General features: G+C 46.3%; 1 protein-coding gene across 1 annotated transcript in view; it reads right to left on the bottom strand.

Moving 5' to 3' along the window:
* nrg3b (neuregulin 3b) overlaps window positions 1-21,893 on the bottom strand; it is a gene marked incomplete at both ends in the record, with an annotated part of 154,296 nt that overhangs the window by 5,172 nt on the left and 127,231 nt on the right. The window contains 4 exons of the mRNA XM_084485606.1: window positions 1,154-1,266; window positions 6,140-6,266; window positions 8,336-8,438; window positions 13,850-13,876. Of these exons, the coding sequence (XP_084341732.1) occupies window positions 1,154-1,266; window positions 6,140-6,266; window positions 8,336-8,438; window positions 13,850-13,876 (370 nt within the window). The remainder of the gene's footprint in view (window positions 1-1,153; window positions 1,267-6,139; window positions 6,267-8,335; window positions 8,439-13,849; window positions 13,877-21,893) is intronic.

The raw sequence follows: 21,893 nt of genomic DNA, 5'->3' as shown, positions 1-21,893 counted from the left end.
TCATGACTAAATGCTAAATGTTTTAGCTAAATGTGGCGTGAGTTATCTTATTAGCTTTACAAAACGACCAAACCAAATACTAATAATTAGTGTAATGAATGTGCTCCCCACCCCTCATAAATCCATTAAAGATCAATTATGATTACAGTTATTCCGTTCAGATCTATTTCAGATTAACATGCACTTAAAACAGGTTACACAGGGTATTGAATTTACCATAAAAACCACGAATGGCACACGACCCACTCTATCGATTCCTTGGCAAAACTAATTATCAGTCAGCAGAAAAAGAGCAAACCAATTGGACTAATCTAAACACTCGGATTCAGATTTAGAGCCAATGCCAATTCAGGTTTCCGGCACATGGGTTTTTTCGGCAACAGCGCTAAGTTGTCTATTTTACAACTCGTTTCCAATTTCCCTCCAAAATGTCTCCTAAACATCGGGGACTAGAAGAGGCATTTTTTTCAGGCCACTCTGGAGCTCAATAACTCAAGGTGATTACATTTCCAATAGTCTATGGCCTTTCAGAAACCCTTGGTGGACTGAAGTGCACCAGAAAAAAAGAAGGAGTGTGATAACAAAACCGAGGCCATATATCATTAGCAAAGCAGTTCATATAAACGGCAAATGCAGTGCATTAGCAGAGCATTTGGACAGAATGAGTCCATTTTGTCTCTTTGTTTTTGTCATTTGATGATCAACGTTAACATCCTTATTAACCTTAACACATAAAAACATGTGTTGTTTATCCTCCAGCTGTTGCTGATTTTAGAATAACAATAACAGCAGTTAAACTCGCTACCTTTGACCCTCGCCGGGAACAGGGACAGCTCTGCAATTGCCCTGCAATTAATATTCACCATTTAGCAGATGCCTTTATCCAAAGCGGCATACAGTGGATTCAGATACACAGCCATTAAAGGAGCAGATAGGGTGGTGAGGGCCATCTGGCTCAAGGGCTCCAACCAAGCAGATTGCAGACATTGGGGTTTCGACCCAGAACCTCTCGTTTGGGAGTCAAACTCCCTAACCACTACACTCAACCTTTGATTGTTATCGTGCGCGACGCAGTGCAACAATAGCCCCCCCCGGCTTCAACTCTGTGTTCTGCTCTGCCTCTACCTACCTAGCATGCCACTGCCACACATACCTGAAGCGTTTGACCTTTGCCAGGGCTCTGCTGAGGGTGGGAGACGCCAGGGGCGGTGGTGAGATGGGCACCGAGATGGGAACCTTCACCAAGGACGGGCGAGGATGAAACCCCTGGGAGATGAGAGGAGAGAGAGAGAGATTAGGGGGAGTAGGAACTACACAGCACATTTGGGTGACAGTGCGTCATGTAAGGGCATTACATTGAGACATTTAGAATTACATTTGCGTTAGGTTTAGCATTCAGCACTGCTAAATGCTAATGCAATCTGAATGCATTGCAACTCAACTTTAAGCCAATTACATTCACATTACATTAAGTGATTTATTTGATGGTTACATCTTTCAAGTGAGGCTGAAACCAATCAAAAGTATACAAACAAAACTGGACTGACCGCTGTTGCCTGATAGATAAGAAAAGAAAAACTTTTATTAGTGCATGTCAAGAGACAGCGCATAACCTCAAAGTAAGTTTTGAACGACTAAGTAAATTGAAGATACATGGTTGGATGTGGCTCTAACAGAGAGACAGTTAATCAGAAGGAGTTTTTTAGTTTGAACGCGTATTAAAAACCGCCGGAAAGAAGACGGAAAACAGCCCTGGAAAAAGATTAATGTTACCACTTAACGTTCGGGAAATTAGTTTGTTTGTTTTTGTATGTCGCAAGTTCAGTATAACCTCAGAGTGAGGGAGGAAACTGGGAAACGTAATCTTGTTTCTAGAACAATCCAACCGAACAAAGAAAAATAAAACATCTGAGGGAGAAAGGGAGGATAAAACCAGTTTATGGGACATTTTGATCCCAGCCATAATGAGCCAGGTACAAAACAAAGCCTTTGAGAGAAAAGGATCTTTGCTGCGTAATTCTGTCTATAAATACACACAAAAAGCAGCACAGCCTAATGCCACAGTGATAGGAGCAGGGAGGGGCATTGAACAAAGCCCCTACCCCTCCCACCCAGAGCTGGGTCCCGACACCAACAGCTCATCCCACGCTAGATCCACGCTTTCTTCCACTCAGTCTCAATGTTCTCATGGTTCTGCAATCAAATCTGGTGTTTCTGTGTATTTTTTTCTGGGATGTTTATGTGCTTTATGGGCTAGACACTGAAGGCATAGGGGCGACAGTAGCTCAGGAGGTAGACCGGTTGACTGGCGACCGGAAGGTTGCTATTTCGATCCCCGGCTCCTTCTACCTGAGTGTCGAGGTGTCCCTGAGTGAAACGACTCACCCTGACTGCTCCTGACGAGCTGGCTGTCGCCCTGCGTGGTCGACTCTGCCGTCGGTGTGTGAATGTGTGAATGAAATGTGGTTGTAAGTTGCTCTGGATAAAAGCGTCAGTCCCCTAAATGTGTGCGTAAACGTAAAGCTAGACCGAGTGGGTTGAATGGGCGAGGGAAGGACATGGAACCACAGATGGCGATCACAAGGCCAGTCACTATAAGGCAGCGTATTCCCCACATGGTTAGTGTGTTTGTGGGTTTAGCCACATCCCTAACCCGCTCCATGAAGTTTTATGACACGGTGCTTGATTTAGTGGGCCTCTTCACGCTCAGGACTTTAAAGAGCAGGGGTAGAATGTTCTGTTATTCGGGCCAACAGTTCCTGTTCTGTCGGTCTGCGGTCATCCCCACCGCCGTCTCGAGGTCTGTTCGGACATCATTAACGCCCCCGGATGGCGCCCCCGGGGGGCCAGTTAGAGGGGAGGAGGATAAGCCTCTTGCTCTCCCTCTCATCCCTCCCGCATCCTTCCCTCCCAGTCCAGAGGAAGGTGTCCCCCCTCCAGTGGTAGAGGGAGGAATCTGAGGAGTGGCGGGCCGCGTTCTGATCAACGACTGATGACCGCGCCAAAGACCAGTGTTTGGCACACTTATAGGTCTGACCCGGAATAAACTTAAACGGGATATTGGATAATCCTGGGAGAACAACGATATGAGAGACGAAATATAACCGGCTCATGAAAGGATTGCACGCCACACTGTTGCCAATGTAATCCATTTCACACACACACACACACACAGACACACACACACACACACACAAACATCTCTCACTGAACTTTTTTTTTTTTTCTACACCACTCGTAGAAATTGTATTCACAGACAAAATGCAAATGGCATTAATCGCACAGAAACAACAGAGGATAAGCAAAAACTTGTTGTTTTTCAAACACCAATATGAAAAGGGCTGGTTTATTATGATTAATAATCATAGGTTTATTATTAAGGTAAAGGATATGGTGTGGTGATAATGGCGTGGACACGACCACAGCGTTTCATGAGGCCTCTGCCCGTGCTGTACTGATATGCCTGTATGGACACGGTCACTCTTCTTTTATAAGAAACACCATTTTAACGAACCCTACGGGAGCCGTAGCAAACAGAAGGAAATGGGTTAGAGAGAACAAAGGGAAGAAATAAGAGCATGAATTTTAATAGAGCGTGACGTTCTTTGTGATGCTAATATAGCTTAGCACCCCCCCCAGAGAGTCTTCCGTTGGACGGCCAAACGGAACGTTCGGGTGGAGCAGCAAAACAAGCCACTGGATAGAGAGAGGCGGTTGGTTTGAAGGAAGTTGGAAATTCCAGCCTAGTGTGTTTCCCAGCCTATTATAGTGGTCTGTAACAACCACATCTCCATCAGTATGGCTTAAATACCCAGTCATCAACACCAAACCACAAATGTTTCCCTTTTGACTAATGTTATGCTCGAATCATTTAGCATTTACTTTACTTTACTTTATTATTCACTGTATTAACCCCTACCTGCTCCTTAAGGACCTGTCTCTGTGTTCATTGTCTAACCCCTACCTGCTCCGTAATGAACTGTCTCTGTATTCACTGTCTAACCCCTACCTGCTCCTTAAATACCTGTCTCTGTATTCACTGTCTAACCCCTACCTGCACCTTAATGATCCGTCACTGTACTATCTAACCTGCTCCTTAATGACCTGTCTCTGTACTGTGTAACCTCTACCTGCTCCTTAATGACCTGTCTCTGTGCTCACTGTCCAACCCAAACCTGCTCCTTAATGACCGGTCTCTGTATTCACCGTCCAAACCCTACATGCTCTGAATGAACTGTGTCTGTATTCAGTGTCTAGCCCCTACATGCTCTGAATGACCTGTGTCTGTATTCAGTGTCTTACCCCTCCTTATTACACGGCTCTTCTCAATGCTGTGGAATGGTCCGTTCACATGCATGGGCCTTCCCGACTTCCGTTGGTGAATTATTTTTCAATAATGACCGTTGCTAAGCATATAATGACCGCTGTCAAGGAAAGTGCATTTTTTTTTACCTTTATCTTTTGTATCACTCCGCAAGTTAGTCCGGTAACTTATCAACCCCAGCGGATTCGGTTGCTAAGTGACGTCAACGTCTTTGGCGGACTATTTCTCTGGTGATCAACACTACGAATGCGGGTAACAAATAATATTTTTTTTGTTTTTGCAAGTATCCGTGTAGTAAGCGGGATAATGTATAGAATGTTACCGGTCATTATCTAAAATAAGCCCCTTCAGGGCGAAGCAAGACAGCTCTGCTTTACATCGGTGTCCTGTTCGCCCTGTAGGGGCTTATTTCCCGATAACGATTCTATACCGTTCTATACATTATCCCTTACTTAATGACCTGGAACCTTATTTGTGGGAACTCACATTGGATAAAAGCGTCAGCAAAAAAAAGGAAAGGCAACAATATCAATCAAATTATGTTTTACTATACTATACTCTATACTTATAGAACATGTACAACAAAGTCAAATGACGACATTGTGTATATGTAAATTACCTTCTTCTCCTTAGATAAATAGATTGATCATTTATTGTCACCTTGGGGACATTTTTTCTCAGTGAATGAGACAGAGACACATGACCATTAACCACAACAACAACAACAACAACAACAACATAAAAACAACTACTGACAAGACCCTAAAATCATATTTCCCATGTAATACAAGGACACATATAAGGACATTAGACTTTAGACAGACATGACATCAACACATAATCCCCTGGCTACAGATCACAAAGTGCATAGTGGCCAGTATTGCACATGCCATCTGAATAAATAAATACAATGGGTAAAAAAATGTCATGTAAGATAGTATTGTGTTCCCTGGTCAGACCCGCTGCAGGGGAATTAAAACCTTCTTTTAGATGTTGCTTTAAAAAGCTGATGGATTGTGGAATGAATGACTGTTTTGTCCTATTTTTGGAGAGGGCTGGATATCGAAACCTGCCTTAACGCTACACACAGAGGAATTATCTTCTTAATCCTTCACATTCCTCTACGGTACCACTCATTACAGCTCAATTTATCCTCACCTCTACCAACAGAATCCCCCTCCCTATTTATACTCATAACTCACGCTGCAATAATTTACATCACACATTATCCCCAAGACAGCCGGTGATTGCGTTCATCTGATCTTAAGGTTTACAGCGAATGTTATTTATCAGCGATGCGCGTTATCCTGCGCTAATATGCCAACGTGTACATAATACCAAGCTAATCCGTCCAGATGTGCAAATACTCTTGATTACCGTCCACATTCAAATTCAGACCGAACAACCAACAAAGACATACGACGCAGCGCAGCCGTGCAGAACACTGACCAGAGCTGTGGGCCTGTGTACTGATACCGCAGGTGTTTAGCAGCCAGCGACGTAACGGTTAGCTGCCTTCTTTTTTACGTTTCCCTCGGCGGGGCTTACAAGAGCACCAGCGCTGTCAGCGAGGACGTGTGAGGATAACCGTTCCTCTGTCTCTGCTACAAGAGCTGTGCTGTAGACAGAGGGATCTCCCAGATGGAGCTCGTCGTGTTTAAAAGCCGGGCTTCGCCTGCCAAACTGTTTGTTTGCTCGGTCGGATGTTTCACAAGGACATCCATCCACAGAAAAGAAACAAAATAAAAATAAAACCTTGAGGTGTGTTTGTATTGTGGTTCTGGTGAATAGTGAAGAATCAAAGTGAGGGGTTACCTTTTGTTGCTGGGGGCCGTACTGAAGCCTTGGACTAGACTTGGACGTTACGCTGGGAGGAGCAAAGCTACAGTCCCTCAGGCTGCGACTCTCAGAGAACTGGGACCGGAGCTTCTCTCTGTGGCCCCTGGAGAGAGAGAGAGAGAGAGAGAGAGAGAGAGAGAGAGAGAGAGAGAGAGAGAGAGAGAGAGAGAGAGAGAGAGAGAGAGAGAGACAGACAGACAGACAGACAGACAGACAGACAGACAGACAGACAGACAGACAGACAGACAGACAGATAGAGAGACAAGGGAGAGAGAGGAAAATGGGGTGAAGAAAGTATGTGACGATTTGTTATAGCTTTAAATTAAAAAAAGGAATGTAAATCATTTTCAAAAGGCATTAAGCACAAATAAGTATTCACACCCAGTTTGAGAAACTGCCCCAGATGTTCAGTGTGTGTTTACATAGAGTTGGGAACTTCGATTACTGCTAATTTGATGAATCAGTCAAAACAGTCCATCTCTAGATGTCTAGGAGAGGGATCTGGGCGGGTCTCAGCCATTGAGAGGTGTGTTGTGGGGAAATTACTTACTTCCCCATTACTTACTAAAATCTTTCACAGAACTGAAGCTGGAAGCATAAAGCACAAAAACTGTCAACTGTTGATTGTTTGAACGTGAACGTTTTTTTTTATGAAAGCAATGTAGCATACAATGTTCATTACATGCCCTTGGTGTTAATGTTCTGAGTGGAGGAGATAACAGGAACATTTGGAGCAAGGCTGGGAAGGATAGCTGAAGGATAAACAAATTTCACCCTCACTGTGGTTATCCTGAACAGGGTTATTGGGAAAGGCCACGATTGGAGAGATTGGTGTCAAACAAATACTCAAACACTGACCTGGAGGCTACCCTACTCCGTTATGTGAACACAACAAAGTTGAGGTTTCTTAGAAAACAATTATGTAAAAAAAAGAAGAAGGCAATTATGTATTGAACTATTTTAGATCTATTTTCTGTCTATATTGACACAGATTAACACCATGATGAATACAATCTACAAGACAGACTACAAGAGAAAAGGCATTGTTTTGTTTTTGTTTGTTTAGTTCATTAGGAGAATATGACATATGACCGCATTTCTTTGTTTTTGGATTTGTTTTTTATTGGATTAAACATTTATTGTTTTTTTTAAGAGATTGTGATTAAAGTTTAATTCACTATTCATAAAATAATAAGGGGCCCCAGTTGCACTGCAGTTCATGTCCTTATTGTGATTTCTTAGCTAACAGCCAAAACAAAAACACTCCCCTAAGCTATATGTATTGTGTATTTATTGTGGTCAAGTAAAAATATAGCAATAATTAAAAAGAACATAATAAAGATCATGCAAAAAAACGAGGTAGAAATACAGACTAGCTTTAAGAGATATGTAGGCTATACACCCTTAAGATAGGGTGACCAGATATTAGGCTAAATTTCAACACGTCTAAATTTCAAACATCTCCGCCCATTCCACTGTGCGGTCATCTGTTGCGTATGCCCTCACACATTGTTGAAACCACATGCTGAATGCTTTAATCTTTGTGTTTTTGAGGTAATGATTGGGCCACGTTGGCTATGTAATCGCCGACAAAAGGGGACATTTCATAGTGGACGGTGGAAACCATTTTAGCGTCCCGACAGGCTTTTGCTGGGACTCGGGACGCGCAAAATCAAAATCGGGACTGTCCCGGTAAAATCGGGACTGTCCCGGTAAAACGGGGACGTCTGGTCACCCACCCTTAAGAGGAATCACTGTATTGTTACGAGCATTGTTACGACTGTGTAGCTGTAGTTAGCTTAGCCTCAGCCCACTTGGCTTACGGAATCGTTTTGTTGGTTGACAAGCCGCTAAAGACCCTGGTACTAAAACAATTAGCAATCAAGGTTCAATCTTTTAAATCTTGAGAATTTGCCTATCTTCAAAAAAAAAAAAAAAAAACACCTTCAAGGTAGCATTCACATCACTTCTTGATTAGCCTCGTTGGCAATGATTTAAGAGAAGTGTTTTGTGTTTTCATCCTCGTCTGTAAAGTGTCTTTGAGTGACTGAAAAGCGCTTCCAAATTAAATGTATTATTATTATTATTATTATTATTAAGTGTTTTGTGTACGAAAGATACCAATTCTCATCCAACGCATTACGAGCTAGTTTGCTCGCTAGTGTGACTTACTTGTTGCGGCGGTACAGAGCCATGCAGGCCACGCCCAGGAGACAGATACCCAGCGAGATGGTGAGGATGGAGAGCATCTGTCTCTGGTACGTCTCAGCGCTCTCTGTGGGGGAAACACACACTCGGGTCATTTAATCCTCTCTCTATTCCTCCTCCTTTATTATTTGTTTCCTTCGTATCTACATGCCCATTAAGCTTACTTTTGTCAACGATCTTGTGGAATAGGAACCCACGGGTTGCTCTCGCTTCCACAGGTTTGTGAGGAGACATTGACCACACACACACACACACACACACACACACACACACACATGCACACACACCCCTAAAACCCCCATCTCACCACCATCACACACACACACACACACACACACACACACACACACACACACACACACCCCTAAAACCCCCATCTCACCACCATCACACACACACACACACACACACACACACACACACACACATGCACACACACCCCTAAAACCCCCATCTCACCACCATCACACACACACACACACACACACACACACACACACACACACACACACACACACACACACACACACACACACACACACACACACACACACACACAGTCACAGACAGATTACAGAGGCACCAGTAATGTGGTCAGTGTGCGGCAGTGTCAGGTCAGATCACAGCTCCATGACAGGAGCCAAGTGGAGCGTGACATCATTTCCTTCAGACATTTCCTTTAGCCATCGCCAACCGTCGTCACGCCCGGGCTCTGTGTGTGAGGGTTTGTGTTTGTGTGGATGTGTGTGTGTGTGTGTGTGCACACATGTTTGTGTGTAGATGTAGGTGTTTGTGAGGGTATTTTTGGAAAGTGCATGTGTCTGTGGGTGTTTTTGCCGATGCATATGTGTGTATCTTTTGAAGTGTGTGTGTGTGTGTGTGTGTGTGCGTGCAAACGTATATGGTTATGTATTTGTGAGTTTGCCTGTGTGGGTGTGTGTGCGGGAGCGTGCATGTCTGTGTTTGCGTGCATGTATGAGTTTGTGTGTGTGTGTGTGTGTGTGTGCTTGACAGGGGCAGGATGCAACAGCCAGTGAATGCTCGAGCGGTTCAGTGTCAGCTCTGTACATCAGCCCCGCAGTCTTAAGGTCATCCTCCACTGCTGCACAGTACAGTCCACATCATACACAGTGTGTGTGTCTGGGTGAACTCCCCAAACAGCCTGGTTTCAATTTAATGATGTGTCCGTCTGTCTTTCTTAACTGATCAGTCCGTCTGTCTATCAGTCTGAATTGATTTGTCTGTTTGACAGTTTTATTTGTTTGTTTGTCTTGCCAGCATTCTGTCCGTCCGTCTATGAGGCTGTTTGTCCGTCTGTCTGTCTGTCTGTCTGTCTGTCTATCGGTCTGTATTGATTTGTTTGTTTGACAGTTTTTTTTTTTTTTTGTTTGTTTGTTTGTTTGTCTGTCCGCATTCTGCCCCGTCTATCTATTAGGCTGTTTGTCAGTCTGTCTGTCTCCCAGTCTGTCCGTCCGTCCGTCTGTCCATCTGTCTCCTTCTGACTGAACGCCTGCCTTCCACTGGCTCTGGTCCACGGGGCTCGTGATGAAGAGCGGGGGCAGATGATGCCCACGTCTCCATGCCAATGAGCCTCCATTCCTGGACGGCACATTCCAAGCAGGGACGGATCGCTAGCTCGCAGTGGCTAAAAGCATCTCATGGTGCATCTCAACATACACAGGGCCCACTGATCTCGACAGACATCAAGTGCGATGCAAACACGCACAAACAGCGCAGTAGACGGCCCCACACGCACAGGGTGTATTAAAGCGTTGCCATTACTTCAAATGAGAAAGTGTTGTGCTATTACTGTGTACCATTAGTGCTGCTTTAGTGACCCCTTTGTAGGTCAGCTTTCTAAATGGTAAAACATGTTGTTATGTACTGCAGAACAACGACATCATCATTATCTGAAGTATTAGGTTCATCATGCCCATCGATCACCAGATTCAGAATCTATGCTTGACAAATAACAGTTTTGTTCGTCCAGTGCCCCGCAGTTGAGTATACATTACAGACACACCGTGCTGTGCTGTGTGTTTCTCCGAAGGCCGACAGAGAGAGGGAAGGGGTTCTGCTGCTGCAAAATAACCACTATTTTACCTCTCCGGCCTGTTCATCACACACAGCTCAGACTCATGGCCCCCCCGCGGCACTCACTCACTCTCTCCTATCATCTTCCATCTCATAGTGTCGCCATAAATGGACACTTGGTCTCATACAAGAGTGTAAGAGAGGAGAGAGAGAGGGGGGGTTCACTATCTCTGCTGTTGATGAAGGGGGTTCTATCTCCCACCCCCTCTCTGCTGTTGATGGAGGGGTTCTGTTTGGAGGCGGGGGGGGGGAGGCGGGGGGGCTATAGGCTATAATAAAAGATAATGAATTTTCAAACCTGAACCAAACATATTTTTATTCAAAGATCAACAGTCTGTCCTGAGTCTTTAGTCTTTAGTGCTGCCTGCACATTCACTGTCCTCGGCCTCGCGGCTGCTGCAACCTCATTCTCTCTTCATCTCGGCCTATACTGTCTTAATTGTAGAATGTCAACAAAATAAGCAAAATAGATACAGAGTAGCCTCCTGCAGCCAATTAGCAGTGGCTGCAGGATGATGACTCAACCTCTCTATGGACAGTCTATTTTAATGTTTATCAGACAATAACACAACTCAATCAGAGGTGGGGTGGTAATCGGTCGGGAGTCGGGAGAATCCCCGGTTGGGCCATTCATGTTTCGGGCCACCGGGCTGGCTACTGCGGGATAACACTATATAGACGTATACTGTCAACGTCGCCAACCTAGTCTATGTTTACAGAGGGGGGTAAACGAGCGGCCCCTCTCCAAGTGGTACAGCCCAGGCGGGCCTTGAACTGTGATTGGTCAGAAAGACGTTAACAGCTATGACAACGTTGAGCTCTCGTGCAGGCTCCTTTTTAATACTTTTATACTATACTGCATCCTTTTCGGGACAAGAGCAAATCCTAGAAAATTATGCTAAAGCAGAATATTCATATTCTGGTCACCCTACTCTCTCTCTCTCTCTCTCTCTCTCTCTCTCTCTCTCTCTCTCTCTCTCTCTCTCTCTCTCTCTCTCTCTCTCTCTCTCTCTCTCTCTCTCTCTCTCTCTCTGCTGTTGATGAAGGGGGTTCTCTCTCTCTCTCTCTCTGCTGTTGATGAAGGGGGTTCTCTCTCTCTCTCTCTCTGCTGTTGATGAAGGGGGTTCTCTCTCTCTCTCTCTCTCTCTGCTGTTGATGGAGGGGGTTCTCTCTCTCTCTCTCTCTCTCTCTCTCTGCTATTGATGAAGGGGGTTCTCTCTCTCTCTCTCTCTCTCTCTCTCTCTCTGCTGTTGATGAAGGGGGTTCTCTCACTCTCTCTCTCTGCTGTTGATGAAGGGGGTTCTCTCTCTCTCTCTCTCTCTCTCTGCTGTTGATGGAGGGGGTTCTCTCACTCTCTCTCTCTGCTGTTGATGAAGGGGGTTCTCTCTCTCTCTCTCTCTCTCTGCTGTTGATGGAGGGGGTTCTCTCTCTCTCTCTCTCTCTCTCTCTCTCTCTGCTGTTGATGAAGGGGGTTCTCTCACTCTCTCTCTCTCTCTCTCTCTCTGCTGTTGATGAAGGGGGTTCTCTCTCTCTCTCTCTCTCTCTCTCTCTGCTGTTGATGAAGGGGGTTCTCTCTCTCTCTCTCTCTCTCTCTCTCTGCTGTTGATGAAGGGGGTTCTCTCTCTCTCTCTCTCTCTCTCTCTCTGCTGTTGATGGAGGGGGTTCTCTCTCTCTCTCTCTCTCTCTCTCTCTCTGCTGTTGATGAAGGGGGTTCTCTCTCTCTCTCTCTCTCTGCTGTTGATGGAGGGGGTTCTCTCACTCTCTCTCTCTCTCTCTCTCTCTGCTGTTGATGAAGGGGGTTCTCTCACTCTCTCTCTCTCTGCTGTTGATGGAGGGGGTTCTCTCACTCTCTCTCTCTCTCTCTCTCTGCTGTTGATGAAGGGGGTTCTCTCACTCTCTCTCTCTCTGCTGTTGATGGAGGGGGTTCTCTCACTCTCTCTCTCTCTGCTGTTGATGAAGGGGGTTCTCTCTCTCTCTCTCTCTCTCTCTCTCTCTGCTGTTGATGAAGGGGGTTCTCTCTCTCTCTCTCTGCTGTTGATGGAGGGGGTTCTCTCTCTCTCTCTCTGCTGTTGATGGAGGGGGTTCTCTCTCTCTCTCTCTCTCTCTCTCTGCTGTTGATGGAGGGGGTTCTCTCTCTCTCTCTCTCTGCTATTGATGAAGGGGGTTCTCTCTCTCTCTCTCTCTGCTGTTGATGAAGGGGGTTCTCTCACTCTCTCTCTCTCTCTCTCTCTCTCTCTGCTGTTGATGGAGGGGGTTCTCTCTCTCTCTCTCTCTCTCTCTCTCTCTCTCTCTCTCTCTCTCTGCTGTTGATGGAGGGGGTTCTCTCACTCTCTCTCTCTCTCTCTCTCTCTCTGCTGTTGATGGAGGGCAGTGTGTCTCTCTGGTACTTAAGGAAAGCAATGCCAAAATGGACTGTCTGCCTCGTCTGTCAGTTGGACAAGTCTGTGTCAGTCTGTCCTTTCCACCTGTCTGTCTATCTGTCTGTCTGTGCTTCACCGTCTGTCTGTGTGCATGTGAGTCCATGGATTGACTTTTCTAGGAGTCAGCATGTTTGGTAATTGAACCGCCCACATGACAAGTCTGCAAGGGATCTCATTTAGTCACTACATTACCTTCCTGAGAGAGCGAGAGAGAGGGAGTGAGGGAGAGAGAGAGAGAGAGAGAGAAGCGGGGGCGTAGTGAGTGGTAGACAGCGAGCAAGAGACAGAAGAAAAAGAGGGAGAGTCAGGGAGACAGACGGAGAAGGAGAGGTAGGGAGAAGAGAGAAAGAATTAGAGGGAGAGGAAGGGGGGGGGGGAGGGAGGAAAAGAGAGGAGGTGAGAGATAGAGGAGTAGCAGGATGGAGAGGGAGGGGAGAGAGAGGAATAAATGGAGGGGGAGGAAGGGGAGAGAGGGGGTGGAGGAAAGCAACAGTGAGAGAAAAAGCAGTGAGAATGAGAAGGGCGTGAGAAGGACTAATGTGACTAGCCTTGTGATCGCCCCCGAGAGACATTGCATCCTTTTCTTTGTAGGGATTCTGATCCAGAACCAAAATCATATTCATCTGTCAATCTATCATTCATCCAGTCATCATCGGTCCATAAATCAATCATCAAAACATTCAACATCCATCCATTCATCAATTCAGGCTTCTATACACGCACACACACACACATACGTATAAAAGCCACACACAGACTGCAATGTTATTGTTACATCACTTCCTGTGACATTACCTGTCTCCATGCAGATACCACACACCTAGTCCGCCGCCTCGCTGTTTCCATGGCGACCGGCCCACATTAATTTCCAAGGTGAGAGGCCTGGGTGGCTTATGTGTGTGTGTGTGTGTGTTTCTTTGTAGGTGTGTGTGTGTGTGTGTGTGTGTGTTGATAGTTGTCTTACCCATGAACTCGATCCCAAGTTCATCCGCTGTTCCATTCACAGCCATGGCAGCAGGTGAGAGAGAGAGAGAGAGAGAGAGAGAGAGAGAGAGAGAGAGAGAGAGAGAGAGAGAGGCAGAGACAGAGACAGAGACAGAGACAGAGAGATAGACAGAGACAAAGAGAGACAAAGAGATTAAAGAGATTAGGTTAGATTACATCAGGATACACAGTATCCTTGTTGGGATTTCAGATCAAATCTATACATATAAGGATCAAATGAAAACATATACTACAATCGACAGTCAACACAAGAAAAACATATTTATTCTTAACACTTAAGAATCAAGACACATCAAGTCCCTCCCAAAAATGAAAAATGTTATATGAAACAGAACACATGATTTCATATCATGTTCTTCAGTGCTTTGTGTTCTTCAGTGCTTTCTACCCACATCCTAGCTCTAACTAGTGCAATAAATCATGGTACCACTGATTCTCAACTCTGCTCTCAGAGAGAAAGAGAGAGCAAGAGAGACAGAAAGAGACAGAGTGAGAGACAGACAGACAGAGAGAGAGAGAGAGAGAGAGAGAGAGAGAGAGAGAGAGAGAGAGAGAGAGAGAGAGAGAGAGAGAAAACATAAGCAATGACCTTTCTTTGAGGGGCATAGGTGGCCCAATCTCTAGTAGGCCAGCCATATGGGCCAGGCCGCCCCTGGTATGTGAAATTCTGAAGTTGAACACAAATCCTTCACTGGCTTTGAGGACTCACAGATTCCGTGAGAGAAGACAAAGAGGAGGAGGACGAGAGACTGGAGAACAGAGAGCAGAACACTGGATCTCATCTGAGAAGAGGCTTGCAGGTCCAGTCGGAACCAGAACTATCGTGTCGACAGTGTCTCTGTCTGACCCTGTCACAGGTATGCACACACTCACACACACACACACACACACACACACACACACGTGCGCGCACACACACAGTGTGTGCCTGTTGCTGGAGGAGATGATAAAGGGGAAGCCTGACATTCTTTCATCCCGACGGCAAGCCCTTTCCACGCAGCGCAATCTCCTCAGTCAAATTAAACCAAACCCGCTTCACCTAATTGCTTTTCTGACCGAGGTGGTCTGGATGGAGTTTTAAATAGAACGGCCCTTTACTAAACTCCACCAGAGACCACACGGAAATGAAAAAACATAAAACAAAGAAAGATGTTTGGAAAAATTGAAAACCCTAATGAGGAAAAGGGTAGAAAGGACACGACGGCATTGGGCACGACGGCAGTGAGAATATATTTGAGTTGGATCATGGGTAAAAAGAAGGGGGAAAAACCACAGCCATGATGTCGTTCAGCCTTCTGAGGAGAAGCGAGGCGAAAGATAACGGTGAGACGGAAAGAGGCTATTGAGCGCGTGCATCGTGGAGGGTGGATTAATGTGTGTAAAGATACAGGGTTATCTGTCACTTTCGCCCGCGTAAAGCTCTACTACATGATTAATGAGTCCGACTTGAAACACCGGAAGACACTGAGGAGGGAGAGAGGGCTGGGGGGGAGAGAGAGAGACAGAGATACTAGCAGATAATTGAGTAAAGCAGGCTTAGAAAAGAGACTTGATCTAATGCAGTCCTACTTAGAATTGGATTCAAATGGACCTGAACCATGACTTGTATAGTGTGCATATATATATATATATATATATATATATTTGTAGATAGATAGTGAGAGAGCGGAAGACGGATAGAGAGGAATATAGAGGGAGAGGGAGGGGGGAGGAGATGAGATAGAGGGGGGAGGGAGATTGAGGTAAAGCCATTTGCTAAGTCAACAGAATGAGACGGTTAGCGTGCTAGCAGGCGGGGCTAACCGTTGCAGCTAACACATAATGGAATGGCTACAGTCCTGTAAAAGAAGACGTAGGCGCACATTTAGCCTCACTTTTAAACACTTAACTGAAGCCCTAAACATACCTTCTTATCAACAGGATATAATACCCAGACTACCAAGGGTATCTTTTCATATTTGTGAGAACAAGCAAAAGATGACCTTGTGTTTTGCATCCTATAGGTTATAAAGACTATATTTTATGGGTAAGCATTGTTAGAATTTTTTTTTAATAAGATAGTTTGACAGCAATAGAGACAAAATGTAGGGAAGTCTTGGCAAAATGTGCTAAAATGTCCTTAATGCCAAGTTAATCACAAATGAAGAAAACTAAAAGAGCAATTTGACAGCAATTTATACAAATGACCTTTAACCAAACGAGAGCGCTTCGCTTTCCTTACCGATTTCCTCAGATACCACATGACTTCATGGGGCGGACTTGAAACCAATTAATAATACACACGAATACTTGGCAAACATAAATGGGCTTAAGAAAAAAGAGCTTGGTGCAATTTGAATCCAGATTTCGCTCCCAGGTCCATGACTCAGCACTCACTATTCCACTGTTTTTCCACACTTGGCAAGGCCAAAGCACTCGATGCAAGATGCTGCTCTTATCATCGCTGCCTCCTTATTTCTATTCAATCTTCATCCTTTGCGATCGCCCAGGGCAACAGACAAAACTACAAATCTCTCCCGCTAAAACCGCACTGGGCTTTAACACTAGGGCACGCCTAACTGTATTTTAAGCTTCTGTGGCGTAACTTTAATCTAAATAACATAATTACAGCCACGACAATGTCAGTTCTGCACAGGCGACGTCATTTCAGCACTGATGACGCCATTCTCAGATCGAATGACATCATCTTCAGCACAAATTATGTCATTTCAACACACACGATGTCATGATTGCCTCCGGTGATGTAATTTCAACACATTCTCACTCTTGAGTTTGTCAAAAATCGACCCCAGGGGATTCGGCGTCAACTGCTTGACGCAAAAGGTGTCCTTGTGCGTCTTCATTCGACGCAGGGGGTTTGTAATCCCTCCACGGCGATATCTGACGCCCAGGGAAAGTGCTCCCGCAAATCTTTCTTTTGTAGGATGGAAGGGTCGAGTACTGCCTTTTAGGGTTAGGGTTAGGGTAGTAGTGGTTAGGGTTAGGGTTAGAGTAGTAGTGGTTAGGGTTAGGGTAGTAGTGGTTAGGGTTAGGGTAGTAGTGGTTAGGGTTAGGGTAGTAGTGGTTAGGGTTAGGGTAGTAGTGGTTAGGGCTAGGGTAGTAGTGGTTAGGGTTAGGGTAGTAGTGGTTAGGGCTAGGGTAGTAGTGGTTAGGGTTAGGGTAGTAGTGGTTAGGGTTAGGGTAGTAGTGGTTAGGGTTAGGGTTAGAGTAGTAGTGGTTAGGGTTAGGGTTAGGGTAGTAGTGGTTAGGGTTAGGGTAGTAGTGGTTAGGGTTAGGGTTAGGGTAGTAGTGGTTAGGGTTAGGGTTAGGGTAGTAGTGGTTAGGGTTAGGTTAGTAGTGGTTAGGGCTTGGGTAGTAGTGGTTAGGGTTAGGGTTAGGGTAGTAGTGGTTAGGGTTAGGGTTAGGGTAGTAGTGGTTAGGGCTAGGGTAGTACTGGTTAGGGTTAGGGTAGTAGTGGTTATGGTTAGGGTAGTAGTGGTTAGGGTTAGGGTTAGGGATTACATTGTAATGAGTTGAAAAGCCCCTGCGTTGAATGAAGACGCACAAGGACACCCTTTGCGTCAGCAGTTAACGTCAAAAGCCCCTGACCAAGCAACAATTTTTGACGAACTCGGAGTAAGACTGCGTTGGTAATTTCAGCGCCGATGACATCATTTCAAGAAACAATGACGTCATTTTAACACAAAGATTACATTTCAGCCCAAATTATGTAATTTCGGCTGGAACATGACATCATTGTTCCTGCACGGATGGTCTCTGTGTGGATCTGCGAGGACCTTTCTTCCTTCTCCTCGGTATCCTCACAGCTCCTCCCCTCTCATCAGCCCGGCCTCGACATTGAACGCACCTCTCTGGCCCGCTCCCGTCTCAGTGTGGTTCCTCAGGGAGCATATGGCGCTACTTCAAACACGCTGCACTTTTTTCCCCCCCCCCATCTAGTCCTTGACAGGCTGTGATCTGATTTGCCGCTTGGTCTCCCCTCCCCTCTCCTCCCCTCACCCCTCACCCTCTCTCAATTAAACGCCCTATCACTCCCTGCCCCCCCCCCCCCCCCCCCCCCCTCCCAACTGCTCGCCAATATCCTAAACTTCCTGAAAGGTCCGTCCCCTCCCAGCAGCCCTGGCAGGAAGTCCCTCTGCTCTCAGAATCTGGTACCCCTTTCAGCGGCACCACATGCCATGGACCATGTCTGAGTATGTGTCTGAGTGTGTGTCTGAATGCGTATGCGTGGTGCACCTATGAGTGTATGTCTATGTAAGCACCGATGTCTGTGTGTGTATGTGAGCACATATCCGACCAAGGTGACTGTGTGTGTGTGTGTGTGTGTGTGTGTGTGTATGTGTGTTTGTGTGAGAGAGAGAGAGTGCTTGCGTGTGCATGGGTGTGTGTGTGTGTGTGGTGTTAGAGAGAGAGAGAGAGAGAGAGAGAGAGAGAGGGAGAGTGTTGTGCACGTGTGAGAAAGAGAGGGTGCTTTTTTTGTGTGTGTGTGTGGGTGTGTGCGTGCATATGTATGCATGTGTGTGCGCGTACATGTGTTTGTGTGTGTGTGTGCACAGATGGGCCGCTGCTGTGCCCCAGCCAGTTGGCCGTGTTCTTCCCGAGTGTGTGCTCTGTGGCCAGCGGACTCTGGGAGACGACGAGCGGCCGGAGAGAGGGACGACTCGGGGCCTGGCCGTCTGGATACCCAGGGTGTGCGACGCTGATAAAGCCCACGGAGGAGGGTTTGCTGGTTTTTACCACCCGCGCCGGAGGGAAGGAGTTGGGATATACCCACGACATGCCAGGACACACAGAGACATACACACAGCGGGTCCACAGACACACACACACACACACACACAGGCTGGGGTGGAAGGAGCCTCTAACGCTAGGGAGGTTGAGCATGTTGGAATGAATGCATGTGGACAATGTTGGGAGACACACACACACACACACACACACACAAACACGGACACAGAACCTTCTCACTCACACACACACACACACACACACACACACACACAGACCCCCCCCCCACAACCCCAGCACACACACCACAGTAACCTCGAATGGAGCCATTCAGGCCGGGCCAGAACAGTGGCTGTGGATGTTATCAGAGGATTTGGATGTTGAAAGCGGGGGGGGGGGTAATCCCTGTAACCCTGCTGTAATCCGGGTAAGTTTTAGATGCCTCTGCATGCCCAGAGATCATAAAAACTCTAAACTCCTCTCTCCCGTCGCTCAGGACCCACGGAGGTCCGCTCAGGCCGACTGTACTCCTGACCTAATGAGATAAGACGGTGTTTACTTCCAGTGTCCTCACTATTAGTCTCGCGCAGGAAATGCACGTTTCACAGCAGGACAGAGGTAGCAAAAGGCGTCAACAACTTTTCTGTTTTGTTTCTCAGCAGACGCTTACGAAGCGGCACTCTCTCACGTTAGAGAAGAAGCGCTTGTGTTTTACCCCTCAAACGTGGAGCGGTAGACAGTAGTGCCGGGTTGGTCGGGTCGTTTACAGTCTAATCCTCCTAATCAACCGCGGTTTCATACTTCACACCCTGTCATCCTGCTGATAGAGTGAATTACAGCCGGCCCAAGGGGACCTTATATCCACTCATTAGCATGACAACTCCTCGGAGATGGCTGCTTACAACACAACGCGCTCTGCGGCCTTGTTCACTGAGCGGCCATCGTGGTCCCACGTTGGTTTTAAGCTCTAGGCTGGGTGATGAACGGCTGAGTGTGGGATTCCACATTAGGGTTCTGTCATCTTGCAAAATCCACAAAGGCCAGAAGGTGATTCAGTTTGAAGCACAAATCGGATTAACGGGATGGTTTTACAAGGCTACCTCCATTCTCCAAATATCTGCATGTGTTTATGTGCAAAGTTGTCCACATGCGTATATAGTGATCAACAGGACCGAGCTAGGGGGTTGGAACCGGCAACCTTTCTGTTCCTGGAAAAACTGTGTGTGTAGTAGTCCACATTCACTCACCTGCACTCAAACACACACACACACACACACACACACACACACACACACACACACACACACACACACACACACACACACAGGAAGCACTGAGGCAATTAGGCTAAAAGGAAAGCGGCGTCCACAGAGGCATCAGGAAATAAACGATTAGTCCATACGAAAGTGGCGACAAGACAACCAGATGACAAGAAGTAGGAAACGCAGGTCTACCCCCAGCCCCCCCACCCCCCCACCCCCGGGCCTCTTAAAGCGTTGTGGCAGCGGGTACGGAGGACTAATGCAGTCCTCGGGTCTGGAGGACCTGGGAGCTGAGGCGGCCTCAACAGGGGGAACCGAAAAGAGAAGGGAAGAAATGGAACCAAAGAGCTCTTGACACACGAATGTCTGAAGGGGCACTGCACTTCTTTAGGAGGCGTAGAAAGGGCATTACTCTGAGTGAGAGTGGAATACAGGGCCAGCTGAAAGAATTACATCCAAACAAGCCTAGCTACACCCACAAATGTGTTCTTCTTTCAGGTTTATACCCGTTTTGATTTCCAAGGATTCCACAGTTCCACAATCAGATTTTCCAGATTAATGTCGGCACTGACTGTAAAAACGATTTCATGCAGTGTTTTGGCACACACTGATGACAGACAGCACCAGCTGTAAGGTACAACACGGCCAGTCTATTTGCTGGATCAACCATTGCCAGAATGGGGAATAAATGTCATTTAGGGGTTAAGTTAAAACTGAGGACAAACAGTGGATAATTCTGTCAGCAATAAAACCAGCACATAATAAATAATACTGCTGACAGCAAAGGTAAAATAAGCTGTGAAGTCCTCGTGGATGGATCAATCTCAACTGTGAAGTCTCTTTGAGCTTTATGGCTACGCTTTATCTGTAAATCTACCTTCATGGTGAACATTCAATGAATCGAAATACCCAAACCCCCTTTTTATAAAAACAAAAACAGCAGAGATACACAGTCGTCGTCTAGTGAAACCAAAGTACACCTCTGCGGCCATTAAATCTCTGCTTCGACGAAAGGTGCGACTTCCCAATACGAGTGTGAAAAACACTGAGGTTAAAGCTCTGCCAGACGACAGACGATTCAAAAAAAAAAAAAAAGAGACATCTCCCCGGATATGATTGGTCACACATAAGAAAACAACACATCCGTCCCCCCCCCTGTTGGATACAAAGTTAATCCCTTTGTGGAGGCGGCGAGCCGGAAAGAGCGGGGAAAACATCCTTCATGGCTTGAGAGGAAGTGCCCAGAGACTCCATTAGGGCTGCTCCAAGGAAACGGAGGCGTCTAATGGAAGGCACAGTCCCCTATCGGGTCCTCAGTACACAGGCACCGAAGCACTTCGTGACCGCAAGCCTCGGCATGCTCACTAATGCCGCGCCATCAAGGGGAAGTCCGGCTGCCCATCAACGGTCACCACTTTGCTTTTAATTCCATCTTTGTTTATCGTTTTCCTTTATTTATTCCTATTTGTCTCAAGGAAGCAAAAAAGGGACACACACTAGTAGAAATCTCCTGGGAGTGGTGGTGGTGGTGGTGGTGGGTGAAGGGGGATTTTAGTTTCTGATGAACCATGGGAGAAAAGGAATAGGTGGGATTTTGTGGCTTTTCCAACGCTCGCTGCCCTACTATGTGAAACGGTCGTACATTCATCACCATGATGACAGGTTGTCAGAGTTCACTGGGAATGGCGTCACAAGCGGCAGGGCTGGTGTAATGGGGATTTGGGCTCTGAACAGGGTTTTGTACTGTTGCTTGTGTACCAATTATCAGGTAGCTCTCCACCTCGACACGTGCGCTCATAAACAAGGTGTTGATCAGGGCACGTGTCCTTTATATAGCTGGGAACGTATTCTCCTTTGTACCAATTTCGGATCTCGCATAAGGGATGGTATCTATATAAGAGACCAGGAGAGTAGTCTAATAATATTTTTAAGTTTTAATCTAGTGGACCAAAGAAATCCCAGCAGGCTTGTATAACTCATGTATAAAAGGGAAGCCTAATCAAACGTGGGTCT

This window comes from Micromesistius poutassou (genome assembly GCF_964030765.1).
Source record: "Micromesistius poutassou genome assembly, chromosome: 21".
Lineage (NCBI taxonomy): Eukaryota > Metazoa > Chordata > Actinopteri > Gadiformes > Gadidae > Micromesistius > Micromesistius poutassou.
This window is presented reverse-complemented; position numbering and strand designations above follow the sequence as displayed.